The sequence below is a fragment of the Puma concolor genome, chromosome B3, assembly GCF_028749965.1.
Source record: "Puma concolor isolate L17-30 chromosome B3, mPumCon1.1.hap2, whole genome shotgun sequence".
NCBI lineage: Eukaryota > Metazoa > Chordata > Mammalia > Carnivora > Felidae > Puma > Puma concolor.
The window spans coordinates 120048300-120073647 of record NC_141672.1 but is presented as its reverse complement, the minus strand read 5'-3'; the positions used below and the strand labels follow the sequence as shown (position 1 = coordinate 120073647).

Sequence of the window (25348 nt, the reverse complement as noted above, 5' to 3'; positions counted from 1 at the left end):
TATTGGTGGGAATGTGAAATGTACAACCACTGTGGAAAACATTATGGCAGTTCCTTAGAAAATTAAAAGTAGAGGGGCGCCTGGGTGGCGCAGTCGGTTAAGCGTCCGACTTCAGCCAGGTCACGATCTCGCGGTCCGGGAGTTCGAGCCCCGCGTCAGGCTCTGGGCTGATGGCTCAGAGCCTGGAGCCTGTTTCCGATTCTGTGTCTCCCTCTCTCTCTGCCCCTCCCCCGTTCATGCTCTGTCTCTCTCTGTCCCAAAAATAAATAAATGTTGAAAAAAAAAATTAAAAAAAAAAAAAAGAAAATTAAAAGTAGAACTGCCATGTGATCCAGCAATACTACTTTCTGGGTATATGCTGAAAAGAAATTAAAACAGGGCTCAAAGACATATTTGCACACCCATATTCACAGTAGCATTATTTGCAATACCTAAATATGGAAGCAACCCAAGTGTCCATCAATGGATAAATACATAAGCCAGATGTGTTATACAGCTACAACAGAATATTATTCAGCTCAGAAAAGGAGCAAATTCTGACATATGCTACACCATGGATGAACACCAACAACATACGCTAAGTGAAGTAAGCCAGTCACAAAAAGACAAATATATGTGATGATTCCACTTATCTGAGGTACTCAGAATAGTCAAAATCATAGAGACAGAAAGTATAACAACTGTGGTTACCAGGAGGTGGGAGGTATGGGGGGAAATTAGGAACTTATTGTTTAATGGGTACAGAGTTTCATTTTACAAGATGAAAAGAATTCTGGAATTGGATGGTGGTGATGGTTGCACAACATTATGAATAATTTAATATCACTGACAATGTGTACACAATTTTTAATTCTACACTTAAAAAAGGTAAAGATAGTAAATTTTATGTGTATTTTACCACAGAATTTTGTTTTAAGTAGAGTACACTTAAAAAGTTGAATTTTACTATATATAAATTATACCTCAATAATCTGACTTAAACAAAAGGTAACTGAAAAGTTCTGCAGTTTATCAAAAAACTTTAGATACACTGAATGAAACCTTTGAATGAAAAATTAAGTACCTTATATTTGGTGTGTTTTATTCAATATGATAGTTAGAAGTCTACTTTATTAAATCATTAGATATTTATTATGATTAGTCAACCTTTAGCTTATTTCACTTATAAAATGATTAATATCTTCTATGTCCTGTTAACAATATATAAATTTAAATGCGGGGTTTTTTTATTTTTGAAAGAGAGAGAGCATGTGCACATGTGCATGTCTGGGAAGGACAGAGAGAGAGAGAATCTCAAGCAGGCTCCACGCTCAGCACAGAGTTGGATGCAGGACTTGATCTCACAACTGTGAAATCAAACCTGAGCCGAAATCAAGAGTCAGATGCTTAACCAACTGAACCACCCAGGTGCTCCTAAACTTGTGATTTTAAATGTTGGATTTCAACTTAAAAAAAAAGACAAAAACAAAACCAGAACAAATCCACACCCTAATTCATATAGTTTGTAGCTCAAACTATTTATCTTCCATATACTGCATTCCACTTACTATTTTTAAATTATTATCCTGGGTCTTTATTACAATATAGAAGTTATCTAGTCAGCCTGTTAGTAAGGAACTTTAAAACAAAAAGGTTTAAGTCCTTAGGTATGCAGCAAATATAATATAATAAATTACTATGTCTCCTACAAGAACTACCAAAAGGTCCTCTTATCTCCTACAAGAATTTTTAACATGAAGGATTATAATGACCAATTAGTAACAGATTAAGGAGAAACAGTCACACAAAAAGGTGCTGCATTTACCAATTATCCAATTTATTAATAACAGATTTACATATATGTTACAAAGTGTTTGGTATTCTCCATAGGTGCTTCTAACACCACTGCAATTAAAGTTTTGACTCTAGGGGCACCTGGGTGACTTGGTCGGTTAAGCGTCCAACTCTTGATACTGGCTCCAGGTCATCATCTCACAGTTTGTGAGTTCCAGCCTCACATGGGGCTCTGCAGTGGCAGCCCAGAGCCTGCTTGATTCTGTGTATCCCTCTCTCTGCACTCATGCACACGTGTACACGTGTGCACTCACTCTCAAAATAAGTAAAGTACTGACTCTAATATTAGATTCTAATGTGGTATTATTTTTGCTTTAAAAAAATGTTTGTTTTTAAAAAAAATATTTATTTAGAGAACATGTGCACGTGGGGGAGGGGAAGAGAGAGAATCCCAAGAAGCCAATATAATAAAATAAAATCAGCAAGGAGCCTGATGCAGGGCTCAATATCACAAATGGAGAGATCATGACCCGAGTGGAAATCAAGAGGTGGAGACTTAACCGACTGAGCTACCCAGGTGCCCCTAATGTGGTGTTATTTTAATAGATTATAATAATTCATTTCTCTAGAAGTAAAATTAAGTTTCTAATGCCTATTACTCTATCACATGAAAACAGCTGGAACACATTTTAGAAGAACTTTGATATATAGGCTGGCTTAAAATATAGGCTCTATGACATATGTGTAATTCCTCTAGGGTCCCTCAAAGAGATGAAAATATTCCAGAATATCTGAGATTAGAGCACAGTGCAGTCCAGGTAACTACTATTCCAGAGAAACATGTGTGGTCAAAGACAATAAATGATGGTTTCAATATGAACTTTAAATCCAAAGTCACAAGGACTAACATTTTGAATCACAAGCATTTGATTTGTATGGAGGTGTTTCTCTTCTGGGAATATGTAAGCCTGCTTCACAGCAACTAGCAGAGATTTATTTAATTAACGATGGTTAATGATTTTCCTGGAGGCCACCTAGTCAAACATCTGACAGTTTAATCATCTGAAAGCTTTTTCATTCCTACTGTATAGCAGTTATTTTTAAAGCAAGAGCACACAACTGTGGGCAAGGAACCACTAAAGTATTTAAGAATGCTCCCCTTCCTTACACAACTTTTAAAGCACAGATTGTATTCAATGAAATTAATACATATATAGTTCAAAAAGTGCTTTCATTACATTGACTCATTTGATATAACGACCAAATCTCATATTCTCTAAACTATACCATGATGCTAATTAAAACTGTAGCTTGTATGCAATGTGATTATCAGATATAAACCAATTACTCTAATATCCCATTTTTGACCTTAACCAAAATTTGTTGTGTTTCCCACATAAGGCACTGATGACAAGGGCTATGCCTTTTTCATTTAAGCATCCCCAGCATCTGGTACAAACTAAGTGCTTAATAAATATTTGTTGACTGCATAAACAGACAAACTCTTGGCTCAAATTTCTTCTTACAGATTGTTCCCGAACACTGGTCACCTTACTTCAATTGTTCCCTTTTTGCTTTAACATATACTAGCTACTCCATCTCTCCTGCAAGCTAGTCCTGCTGGCATGGGATGACAATTTTTACCAGGAACTTCTTGGCAGGAAGAATCTTTTATTTTAGAGAAGCAGAATTAGATATGTCTGAACTGGCCCAGCTAAAAGTATTTTTTAAGGTTACTGTACTAGAGTGTTTTTTTTTTCTTTAATGCAGCAATAACATTTTCCCCATTGGCACTGCTTGTTTTCATATCTCAGTAAAGAAACCTGCCATCCAACTGTGAAATCTGACTGGTTTTGGGCCAATTCATTTAGAGGTTACAAGGAGGTAGTGGATGCATTTTTTTCAAGTTAGAAGTTAAACCTGTTAAAAGTTTTATTACCTTTTATATCAAACTTCCATCTGAATGCATAAAAGCCAGAGTGTCAGAAGCATCTCTGTCTTCATGAAAGACTAAGTTCATAATTCAAACTGTACATTCGTATGCATGAATTAATGTGTCATATTCTGAAATATATGTTCACAGAGTCATGACACAGGACTTCCCGATATAGTCCAAGCAGCAATTTAAAATCAAGTGTTTCCTCTACATCCTGTATTTTTAACAATTACTCAGATATTAAGATGCTCCAACTCCAAATGTGTCCGTCACACTTTAGTAACAGCCTGAGAAGAGGAGCTGTGCTGACATATGAGGGTGGGACTTTTAGGGGACCAGGGTAAAGCAGATAGAGAATCAGGGATGAGAAATCTCATAAACTAGTTAGATGGTCAGAACCTCATCAAACTGTTTTCACCCTAAATTTTCTATCCACTAATTTCAGAGCTGAAAGGGACCTCAGACATCATCAACCAACACCTGTGTTAGGCAAAGAACAGAGGTGCAGACAGGACACATCATGTGGTAAGCTAGTAGCAAAGCTGGGACTCAGGGTCACACTTTTTTTTCCTGACATGGCACTGCCTCTCCTACCAATGGTACACCTTCACTCAGTGAACAGCAGCTTGTACTTCTTTCAGTTCCTGAAAGAAATGTTAATCTGAATGGCTGAATTTACATACACTGTATAACTATATGGAAACAGAGTGAAACCAAAATTTTAAAATATAAAAATCTTTCTTTTAGGATCATTATTATTGTGTAGTTACCTTGCTGTCTTTCATCCCAGCTAAATGTTGGATGGCTCCAGATATTCCTACAGCAATATAAAGCTCCTGAAACAAAAGAGACCATTATCATTAATACATAGTTATATATATTATATTGTATCTTCCACAGTATGTGCTATTAGCAATTCAGGTCTCAGACTGAAGATAGTTTAAATAGAAAAGATGCAATATGTATTACTTAAATTATGCTTACCTCCTTCCCTGATCTCCCTAATCCATAGTCTTCTTTTTCCTCTGAATAATAAACATGTGGATAATGAGAATCTATGAGCATTAAATATGTGCCAACCACTATATTAAGCATTTTACATCACCTGTTTCACTTAATCTCACAATTTCCTGTGAGGTAGCACTTTTTGTCTAGGTTATTTATTTATTCATTCATTTACAGAAAGCGCGAGTAGAGGAAGGGCAAAGAGAATCCCAAGCAGGATCACACTGCCAGCGCAGAGCCAGACACAGGGCTTGAACTCCCGAAACCACGAGATCATGACCTGAGCCAAAACCAAGAGTCAGGCGCTTAACCGACTGAGCCACTCAGGCGTCCCTTGGGCTACTTTTAGATAATCACACTTTAACTCATCATTCTGTATATATCCATTCACAATATACACACAATGTACATTAACATATAAACACATACTAAAATATATTTTGACTTGTCTGGCTTCTCATAAAAAGAAATTTGTTAAAAATGATAATTAGGATATATTTATTAGACTTCATATTCAGAAAAACCAAAACTACAAATCAGCCTCAAGAGGTTCTAACAGACACATATGCATGTGTACATGCACACACAGTCTCCCTAAGTAAGGAATATAAACTTCTTGAAGGCATAGGCGTAACCTTTGTATTTCTAGCACTTAATAAAAGGGCCCCACACTGTAGTTTCTAAGTAAATGTTGATGACAGTATTTGTGCCTCCTCCTAACCCTTCACCCCCAGTAATAACTGAAGTAATAAAGAAAATGATAACTGACTGCTGCTCTCTGTCCCCTTATCTAAAAAATTTAAAGTGTCCATGTTTGAAAATTAAAACTATCATGGAAAACCAATTTAATCAGTGCTTAATTAAAAGAGCTTAGCTGCTCCATTCTATCTATTGGATATAATTAAAGCTTTAACTGAAAAGCTTTTCCCCACACCTAAACTGAACTAGCAAGTCCTACCTTGGGTAGGGGGGTTCACCCACTATGTAAACAGATTGACACTACGGTTTCATCACAACTGACAGTAAAGACTCTCCTCAATATGATTAAGGTGGAAGGCACTGAAGGTGGCTTTTTATTTTTATATGTTTTATTACTGGGTAGACACTTCAAAGTCAATGACAGTGTCAGGTGGTCCCACCCTGTTTTCTGCACTGCTTATGATCTAATTTAATAACTGCTCACTCCAAAATGTGACAGCATTTCAACTAAGATCTGAGAATAAGGATTTTTCATAATACCTAAGCGTGTGTGGTATGTGGCTGGATACAAGCCAATTTCTCCCTCTCTCAGTTTCCCCAATTGCAAACAGAAGGGGTACAGCCCCAACACTAGAGCTTCTTAAAAAAGCTCCACAGGATACTCTAATGTGCAGCCAGAGCTAAGAACTACTAGAATAGATGATCCATAAGCTCTTATGCAGCTTGAAATCTATTAACTCTTTCCAGCAGGACCAGGCCAGGGGATGGTATATCCCCCGGGTCTTATCTTTAAAGGCATAAATTGTCCAACTGCTTCTAGAGCAGCAAGGTACCACTGTGTACCCTGTAAAAGGAAACAATCCCCAAAGTAAGTTAAATCATCTAAAAATTATGTGGGCTTGTTTCCCAATTCAACTTGCTCTATAAAGATAAGTAAGTCCAATTTGGCCTAAAAGACTGTCTTAGGCTGCAGGAAGTAAAATGTTTGGGAAAGAATAAAAAACAATCCCAATCCCAACAATCTATCTATACAGATATAGATATAGATGAGATATATACATCTCATATATATGTGATGTATATATCTCATCTATATATATATAATATATGATCAGGCATGGAGTGGTCAACAAGCTTCTTTTCTTTGAAAAAGCACCACTTTTTTATTTAAGATTTACAGGTAACTTCAAATGATAATTTTAACACCATTTCAGTTTATTTTGACTAGCATTTTTTTCACAAAAGATCATTCATTAAATTGTTAATCAAAATACACTTACTAATAAATCTCACATTCAGAAAAACCAGGACAATAAGATTTATAAAGCAAGTTATTTAGAAAGACAAACGTACAGATAGAAAACTGTCTCACTAACCACTCTTCCAAGTGTATTCTCAAAGCAAGCATTGTAAAGGATCAATAATTCTGTAAATGAGTCCTTCTAACATACATGTCTACATTAAAATTCAACAAGTCTTAAAAGCTTCTCCATTTGCATCATAAAATGCTAATAAAAAATGATCATCCTGGCAGTAAACATCTACATAAATATAAATGAAATTTACTTTAAACCCCATGAGATATGAATACCATTGACTTTAACCATAAATGTCACTAAGGAAATAAAAGATTCTGGGCCAAAGCAAACCAAGGGGCCATTCCTGCCTCTCTGACCAGTATAAGTGGTCCAAATAGGTTCACATGACCAACAGGATCTTATTTTACTGTCTTACAAACATGGTTCTCTGAATAAATATAAAAGCATTGAAATAATAACCAGAAAGAGTCCTGGGATTTGGGCTTCTGTTCTGAGATCTGATAGCTCTCTGAGGCAGGAAGAGAGACTTTTTTCTTCTTTTTTAAAAAACATGTACAGGCAATTAGACTATTATCTTAGGATGCTTCCTCATGGCTCAGAAAGCATTTCTGTATTTCAATAATAATAATTAGTATGTATAAAACTCTCCACAGATGCTAATTTATGGAGCACTTTAGACACTGCTTCACAACATAACAAGGCAATCCCTGCCCTGAGGCACTTTCCTTCTAAAATCAGATAGTAAGTAAGATAGTTTGGAGAGAAAATGAGAGGTGACTTGGAGGGAAGAACAGCAATTAAGGGTTCAAAAAAAGGTAGGATTAAAGAAAGGAACAGACACAGAAGTAGGGAGGGGTAGTTCTGGAGATAAAATCCTAGCAGCCTTAACAAAGGGAGAGAATCTAGAAGTGAGACTAGATCAACCTACATGAGCTGGCAGCAGTTTGGGATGGTCATTCTGCAAATGAAGAATGGGGATGGGACTGTGGGAAAAAGAAAGCCACCAGGGTGGTAAGAGGACCAGAGGTTATTCTGAAATAGAAAGAAGGGATGGCATTCACTTCAACAGAAACAAGGACCAGTAGGAGAAAGCACAAATTACTCTTCTCTTGTCAAAACCTAAAAAAGACTACAGCTACAGGCTCAAGAATTCAGGGGCAGGGCTCTAAAATACCTTACAGTGGGCTGAGATGAAAACAGGAATAGGGCTTGGAAAGTGCTGCATCCAGTGTGGTTTAACAAAGGTTTACAAGAGGAGTATATCACTATGATTAAGAACCTAGGCTCTAGAATTTCATTGCCTAGGTTTATATTCCAGTTCAGCCACCTGGTAGACCTGTGACTGTGGGCCAGCTATTTAGCCTCTATGCCTCAGCTTGCTCACCTGAAAAACTGGAATTATAAGAACCCTACTTCAAAGGGTACTGTGAGGCTTCAGTCCTTGGCATAGTATCTAGTTTCCCAAGACACTGATGTGCCTTCAGGTATGCTCAAATATTGATTTCCTCAGCCCACTCATTGGCCAGGTGGGCTCCTGAGGTAATCTCAAGGCTACTATGTACAGCTGAGCAACTATGTACTATATACTATGTACTATGTACTATGTACACGGAACAGCTCTGGAGGGAGCCATCACTTATAGTCATTACAGAACTGCATATTTATTACAATAATTTTCCAACAGATGGCGGTAAAGTAACTTGAGAAAAGGGTACTTTTCTCCTAATTCATACAAAAAAGTTGTATAGACTAGAAGCACAGGGAAGCCAAAATTCTCTGTGGTACAAATACTGTAATTTTCTAAGTATGCCATAACAGGAAAAAGTTGAGAGACTAAAAAGTTGAGAGTTAACTATGACTTCATAGTTGTTGATACTGCTGTTATACTTTATAGGGGCTATAAAGACAACTATGATTCTTTGTCCCATGTCCTCAAGAAGCTCACAGTCTAGCAACATAGGTTAAGGTAAAGTAATAAAAATCTATAATCCAAGCTAAGGGAAAAAACATCAAAGTATGACAGAGCTCTGGTCTCTTGTGCAAATGCTTTCAGTATCTGCCACTGAGAAATGAAAAGGTCAGGGGATGACACTGCTCTGTAGTCAATTCTATCTTCTGCCCAACAGGAGCCCACTTTTGCAGCTTATCCCATCTACTCTGGCTCCCTTAGTCCTTCAGACAAAATAAGCTATTAAATGCAGGTTTTACTGGTCCTAGCTTACTGATAAACCTGCATGTCTGATAAACAGAAAGATGACTACAATGCAGTCTTAAAATACTTTTACAGAAATCTAACCAACCTGTGGAATCAACATGGCCAGAATATTCTCTGGTAGATTATTTGAATTTCAGTTACTTTCTTCAGAAAGAATGTACTAACATCACTCCTGCTTAACCCAAACCTTGTGCAGGAAACCTGGAATTCAAGTGGTGTTATCTGAGTCCTACTCTCCAGAGGATTTTAGTGCAGAAGCTAAGGAGAAAGTGGTCTCTGACTTACACATTGTGATTTTTGTCTAACGCCAATTTTTGTCTAATGTTGTTAAATCCAAAAAAGATACATAGTGTGAGCCACATATTTAATTTTAAAATTTCTATTAGCCACATTAAATAAAGTAAAAAACAAGTGAAATTAATTTTAATAATAATCTCAATTCAGACTAATTTACATTTCATGTGTCCAATAGCCACATGTAGTTTAGTGGTTACCGTACTGGATAGCACAGATCCAAGATAATTTTAGAATAAGCTAAAGAACTTTCTTGTACACTCTACAAAGGTACTGTAGCACATGGTATGAAAGGAGAGCTACAGATAAAACGACTTTAGTTTCACGTGTCTGCTTTGCCTGTATTGGCTCAGAATAAGAGCATTTATAGGTTGTTTTAAACTTTGAAAGAGAAAGAAAAGGAAAAGTCAGTAGTATAACAAAGCTGAAGACCAGCATGAGAGGCATCAAGATTAAACAAAAGAGCAGCCAATAGTGTCATAAATGATGACAAAAGTCCATCAAATTTCAGGTAGTGTGGACTATTACAGGAAAACCAAAAGCACACGAAAACTACTGGCTGAATACAGTTAATTTTTATTCTGAAAAGAAACTATCAAGTTTTGTCCTCTCATAAGTAATATATTTCTTAAAACTCTAGAAGGACCTAAAAAATCTATCCTTAAAAACTCATACTTTTCCAAAAAAAAGTATCTAAATAATCTGAGTTTTTAAAAAAATGTTTAAATAGAAATTTAAAAATACTTGGAACAAGGGGAGCTTGGGTGGCTCAGTCAGCTGAGCACCTGACTCTTAAAATTTTTTTTCTTTAATGCTTATTTATTTTTGAGAGACAGCACAAGTGGAGGAGGGCAGAGAGAGAGAGAGAGAGAGAGAGAGAGAGATTTGAAGGCAGGCTCTAGGCTATCAGCACAGAGCCAGATGCTGGGCTCAAACCCATGAACCATGAGATCATGACCTGAGCTGAAGTTGGACGCTTAACCAACTGAGCCACCCAGGTGCCCCACACCTGACTCTTCATTTCAGTTCAGGTCATGATCTCATGGTTCATGAGTTCAAGCCCTGTATCAGCCTCTGCACTGACAGCAGGGAGACTGCTTGGGATTCTCTCTCTTTCCCTTCCCCACTCTCTTTCCCTCTCAAAACAAATAAACAAAATACACACACACACACACACACACACACACAAAAAATACTTGGAACAAAACACCAAAAAAGGGCAAAGTATATCAGCACCTGTAGGATGTAGCTAAAGTAATACAAAAAACCAAAAACAAAAAACAATTTATAACTTAAAAATTTTTTTATATTAGGAAACAAGGATAGAAAATTAACGAGCTAAGATCTCAACTCAAGAAAGTTGAAATGCGTAAGTACACAACACAAAACCACTACATTTATTCAATCACTAATATAACTAAATAAGAAAGATCAGGGAGAGATGGGTTCAGATCTTAACTCTTCCCTACCATCTGTTTTCAGGCAAATTATTTAACCTCTCAAAATCTCAATCCCCTCATGTGCAAAATGGAGATAAATAACTGCAGCTAATACAACTGTTGTGATTATTAAATAACACAGTGCATGTATAGTGTTCAAAATATGTTTGGTGTTATTATTAATGTTATTATTACTAAATGATCACTAAATCTTTAAAGTAGAAGGCAAAGGACAGCCAACTATTATCTAAATTCCACTTTACTTTTTATTATTTTTTTTATTTTGAGAGAGAGAGAGTGGGGGAGAGGGGCAGAGAGAGAGAGAGAGAGAGAGAGAGACTCAGGCAGGCTCCATGCGCAGCATGGAACCTGATGCAGGGCTCAATCCCATGACACTGGGATCATGCTCTGAGTCAAAATCAAGAGTCAATTGACTCAGCCACCCAGGCACCCCTAAATTCCACTTTAAAGCGGCAACTACCAGCATCTCAAGGAAGTTACTAATTTGATACAATTCTTCTGGGATAATGTATTGGAAAAATTTCTTTTCATTGATACCTATTAGTTTCTTTATTGCATTTAGCACTAGCTGTAAAGCTAGAAATTCGCCCAACTTCCTAGACTGGTTTAGAAAGTTGGGGTAAATTTCTTTGCAAAATTCGAACACAATCTTCATATAGAGAGATACATTACCCAGTTTCAATACCAAGACCCATATTGGCTATGTAAAACATATATATATGAAATTGAAATTACATGAGTTTTATGATATAAACTCATACATTCACTTTTTCCTGGAATTGGGCAGTATTCTGCCTATAGCAACTTCAGATCTGCTTTACTTTAAAAAAAGTAGAAAGGAAAGGTGTAAACATTTACCTTTTTGTTTATACAAAATAAGAATATATTAGTTTAATTAGAAGCTTTCAGAGCAGAGAAGCTGAGCCAACATTGCTTCATCTCTTTATTTTTTTTAAGCAAATTAAAAATAATTTTTTAAAAATCTTTATTTATTTTTGAGAGAGTCAGAGTGCCAAGGGGGGAGGAACAGAGGGAGAGGCAGACACAGAATCCAAAGCAGGCTCCAGGCTCTGAGTTGTCAGCACAGAGACCAACACGGGGCTCAAACTCACGCACTGCAAGTTCATGACGGGAGCCAAAGTCGGACGCTCAACCTATTGAGCCACAAAGGCACCCTTGCTTCATCTCTTTAAAAATCAGGTTTAAAACTTCTTTTCTACCAACAGTCTCCTTTTCCAGAGCTAGGGAAGGAACATAAAAGCAATTCTAGAGTTCAGAGATCCAATATTACGTGCTCAAAAACAATACCCCTAAGACTGTCGCAGACAGGACAACAGTTTTACAAGATAACAAATGCTTTCTCAACCTTCTTATTTAGAAGACTACAGAGGCATTACCTTAAACAGCAACTGTTACAGCTAAAACACAACACACAAACAGAGGACAAATGCCATGTTAGGAATTAAATGGAATTTATCATAGCAAATAATGAATATCTCTGAGAAGTAGATTCACCAAACTATATTTTCTAATTACTACAAGTCTCCTGTGCATTAATATTGCTGTATTTCATCCTGTTGCTCATTTAAAAGGCCAAACTATTTCCTCTGTTTGCCAAATTGTGTTAAGCTTCTTTTCTTTTTGGAAGAGGCTCCAAAACACAAGGCACAACTATCTATGGGTCTTTTCTCCAACAGTTCTCTGCCTATATTATGAAGTTCTCAGGCAGGATTATGGCTAAACTGAGTTTTAACATGAATGGAGGACATTACCCATACTCTTGGTTTAAAGCTGAAGGTATGTCCCAGCCATTAGACAATGCTCCTATACTAGGACTACCTCAGGTTTTATCAGGAGTCAAGATGGTATACTAATCATTAGAGTTCCATGGTATACCTTACATACATTATCTCACTTAACTATAACAATAACTCTATGGGATAGAAATTATTCCTACTTTAGGGGCACCGGGGTGGCTCAGTCGGTTAAGCATCTGACTTCGGCTCAGGTCATGATCTCGTGGTTCACGAGTTCGAGCCCCACATCAGGCTCTGTGCTGACAGCTCAGAGCCTGGAGCCTGCTTCAGATTCTATATCTCCCTCTCTCCCTCCCCTACTCACACTCTTCTTCAAAAATAAATGAACATTTAAACAAATTTTTTTTTTTAATTTTTTTTTCAACGTTTTTATTTATTTTTGGGACAGAGAGAGACAGAGCATGAACGGGGGACGGGCAGAGAGAGAGGGAGACGCAGAATCGGAAACAGGCCCCAGGCTCCGAGCCATCAGCCCAGAGCCCGACGCGGGGCTCGAACTCACGGACCGCGAGATCGTGACCTGGCTGAAGTCAAGTTAAGACCTGGCTTAACCGACTGCGCCACCCCTGGGAATACTTTTTAAAAATTTTTTTATTAAAAAAATTTGTTTAGGGGCGCCTGGGTGGCGCAGTCGGTTAAGCGTCCGACTTCAGCCAGGTCACGATCTCGTGGTCCGTGAGTTCGAGCCCCGCGTCGGGCTCTGGGCTGATGGCTCGGAGCCTGGGGCCTGTTTCCGATTCTGCGTCTCCCTCTCTCTCTGCCCGTCCCCCGTTCATGCTCTGTCTCTCTCTGTCCCAAAAATAAATAAAAACGTTGAAAAAAAAATTAAAAAAAAAAAAAGTATTCCCATTTTATAGAAGAGAAAGCACAGGCTCAGGCAGGCTTGGTGTGTTGTTCAAGGTTATATATATAGTGTACCTATAAAAGGCCAGCTTCTTGACCCAAGTACTTTAATATTAAATTCAGTACATTTTCTACTACACCACAAATAACTGAATATTATGACAGTACTGGTAATATACTTCAACTGAAGCCACTAGTCTATAAAAGTGCAGTGAGCATATTTACCTTAGAGAAAAAACACTAACACAAGATGAGATGAAATGAACAGCTAACTTATATATAAACTTAAGTTATATATAAACTGAAGTTTATATATAAAAAAGTACTATCAATTTTAGCTAACAATTTGTATACCATGTTATTAAAGATATCAGTACAACAGCTATAAGTTTCATATTCTGAGAAGGGACATAAGCTACATCTTTTATATTCCTCTCTCTACCAACCACTTGCATATCAATTGGAATTTGCAGGCCCTCCATAAACACAGACTAGCTACAAATCCGTCAGAGACTGACTCACAGAAGAGGCAAGAGTTGGAAATTATTTCTTAATTGTTGTTGACAATGTTTATACAACATGTACTAAAAACTATAGCCAATACTTTCAGATAAAAACTTTGATCCAGTTTTCAATGAAGTCAGTATCTGGTTCTAAATAACCTAATGGGAAAGGCCTAGAAGCAAAGCCAGAAAGCCCATTTAGGAAAAAAAAGTAACAGTCTTCATGTAGCCTCTGAAGGTTCCTCACATGAATGTGATGGACTTGGTGTTTACCAGGCACAGAATATATAGCTTGGATTTTTTAGACAAAGATTCTTTGAAATCCTAAATTCATCTTTAGACATAAGTACTTCTATATTCTTTCTCCGGCCCACCTTTTCTCCCCAGAAGAAGCCAAGTAAATGTCTTCTTCACAACAGCTTAGTTACAGTATGTCCAAAGCAGATGACAAATTATACCACTAGCATATACTTCATTATACACCTATTTAGTTCAAAATATAAATTTAATAACCCATTTGCTCAAATGCAAAGTTAAAAGATTTTTTTTAGAAAATAAGAACATCAACTGCATTGTGACTTGCAATGCAAGTTTAAACATAAGCCAGAAAAAGTGAATATTATTATATACTTTACTAAAATTATTCAGGTGATTAATTTACATTGAAATATTTGGGTATATGCCATCAAAACACTTAGATATACAATCAGTCTATTACAGACCTTTGCATTTTAGCAGGTCAAGTAAGAAATCTGACTATAAAATTTTTTGTCAGCAAGGTTTTAGTTGATCTAAGTCAGAACATGCTAAATTATATATACATACATAGAATTTTGGAGTAGTAAGGCATCTCTAAGATTATCTATGTAATCACTTTATTGTATCAATGAAAAAATTGAGGTCCACAAAACAGAGATGGCACCAGAACCTGACCTCCAGGCAGTATTCTTTTCACTTACCAAGCTGCCGCTTTCCTAAAACTACTAAGAAGAGTTAGGCCATTGCTTCTGCACAGCATTTCTTGATCTTTACTCTAAAATTCTTAAGGTAACTTCTATGCCCAGGACCTCATGAGAGCTATAAAGTAACCAGAGGAAAACAGTTTGAAGGTTCCTCAAAAAGCTAAACACAGAATTACCATATGACCCAGCAATCCTACAATTAGATGTATACTCAAAACAACTAAAAACAGACTCAAACAGATACTTGTATGTGAATGTTCATAGCAGCATTATTCACAATAGGCAAAAGGTGAAAACAAACCAACCTAATACCCACCAGCAGATAAATGGATAAACAAAATGTTCATGGAAGATTACTGGAATATTTTTCAGCCATAGAAAGAAATGAAATTCTAATACATGCTACAACATAAATGAAATCTGAAATCATGCTAAATGAAATAAGACACAAAAGGGCAAATATTATATGATTCCACCTCCTTGAAATACCTAGCATAGGCAAGAATCACAGAGACATAAAGTACACAGAGATTACCAGAAATAGGGGTGGGGGTTAGGCAATGGAGAGTTACCACTTAATGGGTATACGGTTTCAGTTTGGGGTGATGAAAATTTTGGACAATAGATAGTGGTGATGGTTGCATGACACTGTAAATGTAATTAATACCACTGAATTGTACACTCAAAAATGGTTGAAATGGCAGATTTTATTAGATTTTATACCATAATAAAAAAGTTATTAGAAAGTTATCACCTTGACAGAAGCCTTCACATAATTCTCCATCTTCAAAAAACTTAAGTTCTAGAATCTTGTGGTCTTGACAATTATAAAAAATAAATATTTCACATAATGCTAAAGAAATATAATAAGGGAAACCAAGTACAAGATTTATAGGAATTCTCTGTAGTTTCTTTGCAAATTTTCTGTAAAGCTAAAACTGTTCTAAAAAGTAAAAGTTAGGGGCGCCTGGGTGGCTCAGTTGGTTAAGTGCCTGACTTCAGCTCAGGTCATGATCTTGTGGTTTGTGGGTTTGAAACCCACATCAGGCTCTGTGTTGACAGCTCAGAGCCTGGTGCCTACTTCAGATTCTGTGTCTCCCTCTCTCTCTCTGTCCCTCCCCTGCTCACACTGTCTCTCTCTCAAAAATAAGTAAACGTTAAAAAAAATTTTTTTAAGATAAAAAAAAAAGCAACCAGAGTTGTAAAGTTCAGCCCAAGTTACACAAAGACTCTTTGAAGTACTTTCTAAAGTTATAAGACTTTTAGTGGCACTAATAATATGGAAAAAGAAAGTACCTGTAAGAAAATAATAAATTTACTATTCATCCAACCTAACCAGAGACCCTCTAAGTAACCTCACTTCAAGGAAATGGAGGGGACGCCTGAGTGGTTCAGTCGGTTACACAACTGACTCTTGGTTTTCGGCTCAGGTCATGATCTCACTGAGATTGAGCCCCATGTTGGGCTCTGCACTGACAGCTCAGAGCCTGCTTGGGATTCTCTCTCTCTCTGCCCCTCCCCAGCTCATCCACATGCTCTCTCTAAAATAAACTTTAAAAAAACAAAAAAGGAAATGGAATACATTCTTCTGTCCCAAACACCATTTCCCAAATTCCTTTTCAGACTAAGTTCAGTTAATATTAATATAGAATGATATTAGATTAAGTCATTCAAATGTTCTTTTGTACAAGATTTTAGTGCTCAATTATCTTTGGCCCTAAAGTGAACACAAGGACAGAAGTATGTATGCTAAATGATCAATTCTCCATTTTATTTAATTTACAATGTCTTATGTTCTCTGACATTTGTGTGCATGTTTATCACATCTGAAACTATACATGAGAAAATAAATTAGCTTTTACATGAAAGAACCAAAAATACAATTAGAATAAAAATAGAAATTTAGAATAGTTTTCTTCTTTCCAAGTTAGCACACAAAGATAGCTACAATAAAGCAACAAAGATCTGTCTACTCTTATTGATTTTCATGCCAGTTGTTAAATTAGATTGCCTACAAGACATGTCAGTTTATCATAACAGTGGCATGCTTTTAAACAGTTATACATGTAAAAAGAGCTCAAGACTCTCCAAAAGTTAAAAATTTCAACCTCATATATAAAATAGTAATGAATAAAAAACTTCACTGATCTTGGTCTTTGGGAATAAATGTTTAAAGAAATCAGTCTAATAAAAATCAGAAAATAAGCTAAGAAAATAAATCAAAGCTATAATTTGAACTCAAAGATGTAATTAGAACTAATTTTTACCAATTAAGTTTTTAACTGTTGCACAACTGAACAATTTATACATATTAACCTCAGTTTATAAATTCTACAACTTCTCCTTTGTCATTTTAAGCTTCACTGTAAGGACTCTGATCATCCTGGCCACGTAATTACCTTAAAGAAGCATGCTTAGGGTGTTTTCTGGACTGCAGGTCCATACAGCATTTCTCTTTGCCCTCTTGGGAATAGAACATCAATTGCTTTCAGCTAAATGCACTCACATATGAATATTTTAGTACAATTTAATGCTTCTATACCAACCCCAAAGGAATAGAGCATCAATTTGTGAACACAGTTCTCTCGGAGTTAAAAGCCAAGCTGGATAATGCAGTATGAAAGGGCTTGTCAATCTTTAGCTTTTTAGCAAGTCAGAAAAGCAGTCCATAAATTCAGTCCCAGCTGTATACAAATAACTCTATATAAAGTTTGCTCCTACACAGACTTTTTCAGCATAAGTGAATTTTCAAAACAGAACCCCCAAAACAAAATTTCTTGTTTTGGTAAATTCCCCCAAACTGCTTCTTCACCTAGTAACTATTCCCCTACTCTCAGAGTTATAAACAGACCACTGATCTGTTAGTAAAATACCAAAATACAAAGTAATCTACTTCCACTAAGAAGTTGCACTAAGTGTAAAAACATATTTCCCTGGCAGTAGATAACAGATTCTTTAATGATTGCAATAAGCCTATATGTTTGGATGGATAGGACGTAAAGTCAAACAGAGCTTCTAAAAGGCAATTCAGAGAAAAACGTAAAACGGGAAGTACCAATAAATATGCCAAGCCTTAAAAAGCCAAATTAAATTCTAGTCATAGTTTAAGTCTGACACTCTACTAAGCTCAACAAATATTAATTAATGTCCTAACAAAATCCAATGAGACTGCCAAATATGAGTTATAGAAATAAGATTTCAATATCTGTTCATGATTTCAAAACAAAAAATCTCTTAGCAAACAAGGATTTATAATTATAAAAATAGCCAACACATAGCACTTGTACTATATGTGAGGTATGGTTTTAAGTGTTTTACATATTACTTATTCTATCTTTACTATTTACCATGAGATAGAGACTATTATCACCATTATACAGTTGAGAAAACTGTGGTACACAGAAGTGATTTGTCCAAGGTTATACAAGCAAGCAAGCAAGTAAACAATAATTATATGACACTATTATAGAAAACTTCTGTTTCTTGTTTTTCTTAATCTGATAAAACAGATTGCAAATATCATACCTAGTGGTGAAACCTAGAAGAAATTCCTGGAAAATAAGGGACAGGGTATTTACTATCACCACTTCTATTAACAATGTCCAGGTTAATAGCTGACACAGCACCAAAAAAAAAAAAAAAAAAAAAAATCAAACAAAAGGATAAGACAAAATTTCATTATTTCCAGAAGACAAGACATGACTATGCATGTACAACACCCAAGAATCTACAGATAAGTTAATGAAAGCAATATATAAACATCAATAGCATTCCTTATTTATCTGTATACATTTATAAAGAAATTATAAAACTATTTGAATGGAGAAATAAAATCATGGTGTTGTATAGAAGACAAAATATTGCAAAGATGTCAACTCACCCCAATTAAATCTATGCATCCATAAGTTCACTTGAATTTTTGCTGCCTGAATATTTGTTACAACTTGTACTTTTTAAATCCAGAACTCACTATTCAAATAAATTTTTTTACAGAATAATAATGAATTTGCATGAGTGCACATGTAAAGTGCTTATGAATCTCAGAGACTTTTGTGTCCACTCAACAGTTGTATCTCAGCTATTTGACAGGATCGTATCTTATGTTCACACTGTATAACTACAATTAATGGGAACACAAAGAGATATCCATTTTGAGATTTTTTTAATCTTGTTGCTTACCTGGCTTTGGACAATGATTCACAGCATCTATTTCTGGAGTCTTAGGAGACAAGAAAACTGTCCATCACCTCTCAGCATCTGAATGTGAACCCCTTTACCAACTCCTCCCATGCACCCTGACTCACCACTGAATTCTCCTAATTCTCATGACCAAATCTCACCTGGGCAAGTCCTCAATCAGTATATTATATGGCGTTGGTTATTAACTAAGAATTATCTGCCTTTAGCAAATCTTTCATTATTTATTCATATAACAATTCATACATGTTTGGAGCAATGCAGAAGAAATATTTGATACCATCCAGTATCACTGCCTTCTGTCCAGAAACATTCTAAATAATGAGTTTAGTAAGTGTGAAAGAACTAAGTAATTGGTGTTTTAAATATTTTATATTATGTCGAAAACCTTGGTGAATTCTTATCATTTAAGGTTCTCTGAATTTTCAATAACTACACAATAGCAAGAATCACACTAAATTTGCGCAAAACAACTTCAATTTCCAATCAAAACTTCAACTGTGGAGTTTGAGAAACTAATTCTAAAACTGCAAGAGAAAGGCAGAGAGCCAAGAACAGCTAAGACCATTCTGGAGAAGAATGGGGAAAAAGGGATACTGCCCAACTACATAATTTTATTACTAAAGCTTTAGATACAGTACAGGTACAATGATAAACCACTGACTGACAGAACAGAACAGAGAGCCCAGAAATAGACTTGTGGGCTATATAAACTTGTAAGAGGTAACACTAGAGATCAGTGGAGGAGGAGATTAGTCATACAAGGAAAAAACTGAACACCTACTTCACACCAAACATCAAAATAAAACCAAGTAGAGGCGCCTAGGTGGCTCTGTCAGCTGGGCGTCCGACTTCAGCTCAGGTCACGATCTCACAGTCCGTGAATTCAAGCTCCGTGTTGGGCTCTGTGCTGACCGCTCAGAGCCTGGAGCCTGCTTTGGATTCTATGTCTCCCTCTCTCTCTGCCCCTCCCCTGATCATGCTCTGTCTCTCTCTGTCTCAAAAATAAATAAAAACATTAAAATTTTTTTTTAATAAAAAATAAAATAAAACCAAGTAGATTATAAACTAAAATGTAAAAAGCAAATTTTAAAAGTTTTCAAAACACATACAGGTGAGTATCATAAGACCTTGTCTTAGGAAATATATATATATTTTTTTTTTTTAAATTTTTTTTTCCCAAACGTTTATTTATTTTTGGGACAGAGAGAGACAGAGCATGAACGGGGGAGGGGCAGAGAGAGAAGGAGACACAGAATCAGAAACAGGCTCCAGGCTCTGAGCCATCAGCCCAGAGCCTGACGCGGGGCTCGAACTCACGGACTGCGAGATCGTGACCTGGCTGAAGTCGGACGCTTAACCGACTGCGCCACCCAGGCGCCCCGGAAATATATTTTTTTAATGTTTATTTACTTTTGAGAGAGACAGACAGAGAACGAGCAGGGGAGGGGCAGAGAGAGAGGAAGACACACAATCCAAAGCAGGCTCCAAGCTCCGAGCTGTCAGCACAGAGCCCCATGCGGGGCTTGAACCCATGAACTGTGAGATCATGACCTGAGCCAAAGTTGAACGCTTAACCGACTGAGCCACCCAGCCCCTCCAGGAAATACTTCTTTTTAAAAAAAATCTTTTTTTTTTAACATTTATTTATTTTTGAGACAGAGAGAGACAGAGCATGAACGGGGGAGGGTCAGAGAGAGAGGAAGACACAGAATCTGAAACAGGCTCCAGGCTCTGAGCTGTCAGCAGAGCCCAACGCGGGGCTTGAACTCACGGACTGCGAGATCATGACCTGAGCTGAAGTCAGATGCTTAACTGACTGAGCCACCCAGGCGCCCCAAAATAGTTCTTAAACACAATACAGACAGTAGATACCAAAAAAGAAAACAGTAAGTTGAACCACATTAAAATTAAAAGCTTCTGTTTATCAAAAGATATAAAGAAAAAGACGGCTAAAAACTGAGAACATGTATGCGACACACATAACCAAAAGATTAGTATCCAAAAGATATTAAAAACTTCCAAGAGTTGATAAGAACAATTCAATAGAAAAATGGGCAAAAAGATAGGAACAGGAAATTCAGAGAGAAAAAAAAAATTAATGGAATTTAGAATATAAAGATACCTCACTAGTATCAGGGAAAGCAAATAAAAAACTGAGATTCATGCCCATTAGACTAGCAAAGCTTTTTTTAAAACAATTGTGGCAAAGTATACATAACATAAAATTTACCATTTTAATCACTGCTAAGCATAGTTCTGTGGCATTAAGTATACTTGCCTTGTCGTGCAAACCATCACTGCTATCTCCAGAACTACCATCTATCTCCAGAACCACAAAACTTTAAAAAACCAAAAATACCAAAGTTCAAAGAGGATGGGAGAAGGTAAGTTTTATAAACTGCTGGTAAGTGTAAACAGCCACTTTGGTGAACACTTCATTTCCGGTAATCGAGCAGTTTCACTCTCAGGCACACTTCTCTGGGGAAACATTAACATACAAGGAGCCAGAAGAATCTTCAAGGAACAGTATTTATAACAGCAGAAATTATAGACTACCTAAATAAGCATCCATTAGTAGGAAAATGGGTGAAGTGTGATATATTTATATAACAGAATACCATACATCAATGAAACACAAATGAAAAACCTTCACCTGAATTAAAATGGAAGAATCTCAAACATGAGACTTAAAAACATAAAGAACACATACAGTATGCTGTTGATAGAATGTTTTCAAAATGTATACAAAACGATATTACCTATCAGTGTTTCTCAACTTTTTTACAACATGGCACACAGAAAATGGTACCATTTGTATGGTGCACTGGGCTACAAAACCAGCTAGTCATGTCTCCTGTTCCAAAGGCTGACAGGATCAACATCTCGTCACACTTGTAAATCATTCATAGTACTCAAGTTGAAAAGTTCAGCTACAGACTGTTTAGGGAACTGTAGATACACAGTAAAAGTGAGATGTATGAAATCACCATCACCAAATTTAGGGTAATGGTTACTTTTTGAGAGAAGGGAAGCATATATATTAAAGAAAGAGTACACAGGGGTTTCAACTGTATTATAATATTTTTTAATTTAGTAGTAAAAAACAAAGGTGTTTACTATATTATTTTTATATATGCATATTTTAAAAATGAATAGAAAAGAATGGGAAGCAAAGTGGATTTAGCAAATGTAAGCTACTTTTTTAAGCTTAGCCTGACAAGAGAGATGAAATGGGTGATAGCTTAGTGGGGAAAAGAGGCTGTTGGGAAGACAAAGGATTTTTTTTTTTTTTAACTTTTTAAAAAATTTTTTGAGAGACAGAGAGAGACAGAGCGTGAGCAGGGGAGGGGCAGACAGAGAGGGAGACACAGAATACAAAGCAGGCTCCAGGCTCTGAGCTGTAAGCACAGAACCCAATGCAGGGCTCAAACTCACGAATGTAAGATCATGAGCTGAACCAAAGTCTGATGGTCAGCCGACTGCACCACCCAGGAGCCCTGAATTTTCTTTTTTAAGATTATAAAAAGGAGGGGCGCCTGGGTGGCTCAGTCTATTAAGCATCCAACTCATGATTTCAGCTCGTCATGATCTCACATTTTGTGGGTTCGAGCACCACATGGGGCTCTGAGCTGACAGGCAGAGACTGTTTGGGATTCTCTTTCTTGCTCTCTCTGCCCCTTCTGACCCCCTCTCTCAAAAATGAATAAAAATTAAAAAAAAAAAGATTATGAAAATGAGCCAGTAGAGACAGAGAGGTTCTGAATCCAGACCATGGGAGTAAATAATGGACTATCCTGAAGGAGGTAGGAATTTATGGAATCCAAGGACAGGTTAGAGAGATTAGCATTAAATTAGAAAGAGTTCACCTCTTTCTTTGATGTATAAAGGTAAGTTGTATTGTTTTGCTTTTATAGGGAGAACAACTTGACTTCTGAAGTAGAAGGAGAAAGATCAGTGCCTGAGAATAGGGGAAATAATACTAAATAAAGAGCTTGAAAAATTGGTACAACATAATATTGATATACACTAACAGAGGGCAAAATCAAAATTCATTTCAGGTAGATCTATTTGTGGAAAACTATATGAGGCTATGCAATCCAGTTTTTCATGGACAAGTGATTTTTTAAAATGTGCTCAGGGCTTTAGTTATTCTGCAGAGGGGCCATAGAGACCTTTTCAGGAAAAAGAAAAAGGAAAGGGCTATGTTAGCAGCCCTCTTGGTTATACCACCCCACTTCATTTCCACTTTCCCTGCTACTCATGGGGCTTCCTGAGAAGATTTCATCTGAAGAAGAGTTCTACAACTAAATCACTACTCTGAAATTTTATCCTGGGAAAACCACACCAGCAAGCCCCAAACCAAGTAATTCTGGCTCCTTACAGAACTGTACCTAAAATATTAGGCAACTGGCTGACACTGAGGGACATTATTAAAAAAACACCCTATGAAACCACTGTCCTATTTATAGTAAAAGTATTGTTGAGGATGTTAATCAATAGTGTCCTCTTTATGAGGGCTCAAGGGATAAATATCTCTCTCTGATCTTGATAACAGGCCAAATTATGCTTCCCATGTGCAATTAGTTTATTTTTACCTTAGGGACACTGTAAATCAGGACACTGATCTTGTTTCCCAATATGAACCGGCTCCTAGAAAGCCTAGTGCCAAACTTACAGACTAGCTCTAGCAAATGGACAGAATAAAATTTATTTTCTTACGTATCTCCAAACTCTATCTTCCATCTAAGTTATCTCAAGACCAAAATGCCACCCAGCACCTCCCTGCAAGAGACAAAAGGCAGAGTTTGGCTACATGTAGAGGGGTGGGGAACAGGAGTAAGAAAGCCCCAGCCCTGAGGTCTGGGTACAGAGGGCCTGCCTAAGACTGAGGCTAAATAAGAAGTGAGAGTTATTCCTTACTACAACCATGAGACTAAAGGCTAAAGAGCTATAGCAACTAAATGCAATACTTGACCCTAAACTGGATTCCATATGGAGATGGGACAGTAGTATAACGAAGGTTACTAAGCTAAATGATAAAGTTGGAATATCCCATTATAATATAGAAACTTGGAATTAGAATTTAAGCTGACAAAATCCAAATATACTTTATACTTTGGTTATATAAAAAAATATTTCTTTCTTAGGAAATACACACTGAAATATTTAGGGGTCATGATGTTACTGTCGCATGTTCAGGGAAAATTTGTGTATATATGTGTATATACATATGTACTGTACTATTCTTTTTATTTTTTTAATGTTTATTCATTTTTGAGAGACAGAGCATGAGTGGGAGAGGAGCAGAGAGAAGAGAGGGAGACACAGAATCCGAAGCAGGCTCCAGGCTCTGAGCTGTCAACACAGAGCCCGATGCAGGGCTCAAACCCACCAACTGTGAGATCACGACCTGAGCCAAAGTTGGACGCTTAACCAACTGAACCACCCAGGCACCCCTATACTGTACTATTTTTAATTTTCAACTTTTTCTAAGTTTGAAATTACTTCCAAATATAAAGTTAATTAAAAAAATAAAGAGGAATATGGAAGTCTTAGTTGCAACAGTAAGCTGAACCAGTGGTTTCCTATCCCTCGGTCTAAATTCTTAATTCTTGCAGGAAGCATGAATCCATAAACATGCGAGACACACACACACACACACACACACACACACACACACACACTCAATAATCTTCCATATCTATATGGTATAAACTGCTGTGAATGATAAAATAAAAATGTATTTAATAGTATAACTAAATTCATGGCATTTTCTGGGCATTTTACATTTTCTCAAATAATCAAAAACAAAAGTAAAAGTGTTTTGTGAGGATAACAAAATTTGACTTTGTGTCCCCTTACCTGAATAGGGAACTTCTTACTATTTTCATCAGAGAAAACTGTGGTGATGCTTTCCATAGCTATACAAAATGGCAACAAAATAGAACACAGGATCTTCAAAGAATATAAAGTTGACTGGAATGTGAATAGAAAAAAACAAGCTTTAAAAGATTCAAGAGGCTTCGGGGCGCCTGGGTGGCTCAGTTGGTTAAGTGTCCAACTTTAGCTCAGGTCATGATCTCATGGTTTGTGGGTTCCAGCCCTCTGTCAGGCTCTGTGCTGACAGCTGGGAGCCTGGAGCCTGCTTCAGATTCTGTGTCTCCCTCTCTTTCTGTCCATCCCCCGCTCAGGCTCTGTTGTGTGTGTGTGTCTCTCTCTCAAAAATAAGAAACATTAAAAAAAAAAGAATTAAAAAAAAAGATTCAAGAGGATTCCAATGGTTGAGAAAAACCCAAATTTAATAAAGTAACAGTTCAGCTTT

General features: G+C 36.7%; 1 protein-coding gene across 3 annotated transcripts in view; it reads right to left on the bottom strand.

Moving 5' to 3' along the window:
• ETFA (electron transfer flavoprotein subunit alpha) overlaps positions 1–25348 on the bottom strand; it is a 76816-nt gene that overhangs the window by 10876 nt on the left and 40592 nt on the right. For all 3 annotated transcript variants that reach the window (XM_025918883.2, XM_025918885.2, XM_086711290.1), the window contains exon 10: positions 4480–4545. In XM_025918883.2, the coding sequence (XP_025774668.1) occupies positions 4480–4545 (66 nt within the window). The remainder of the gene's footprint in view (positions 1–4479; positions 4546–25348) is intronic.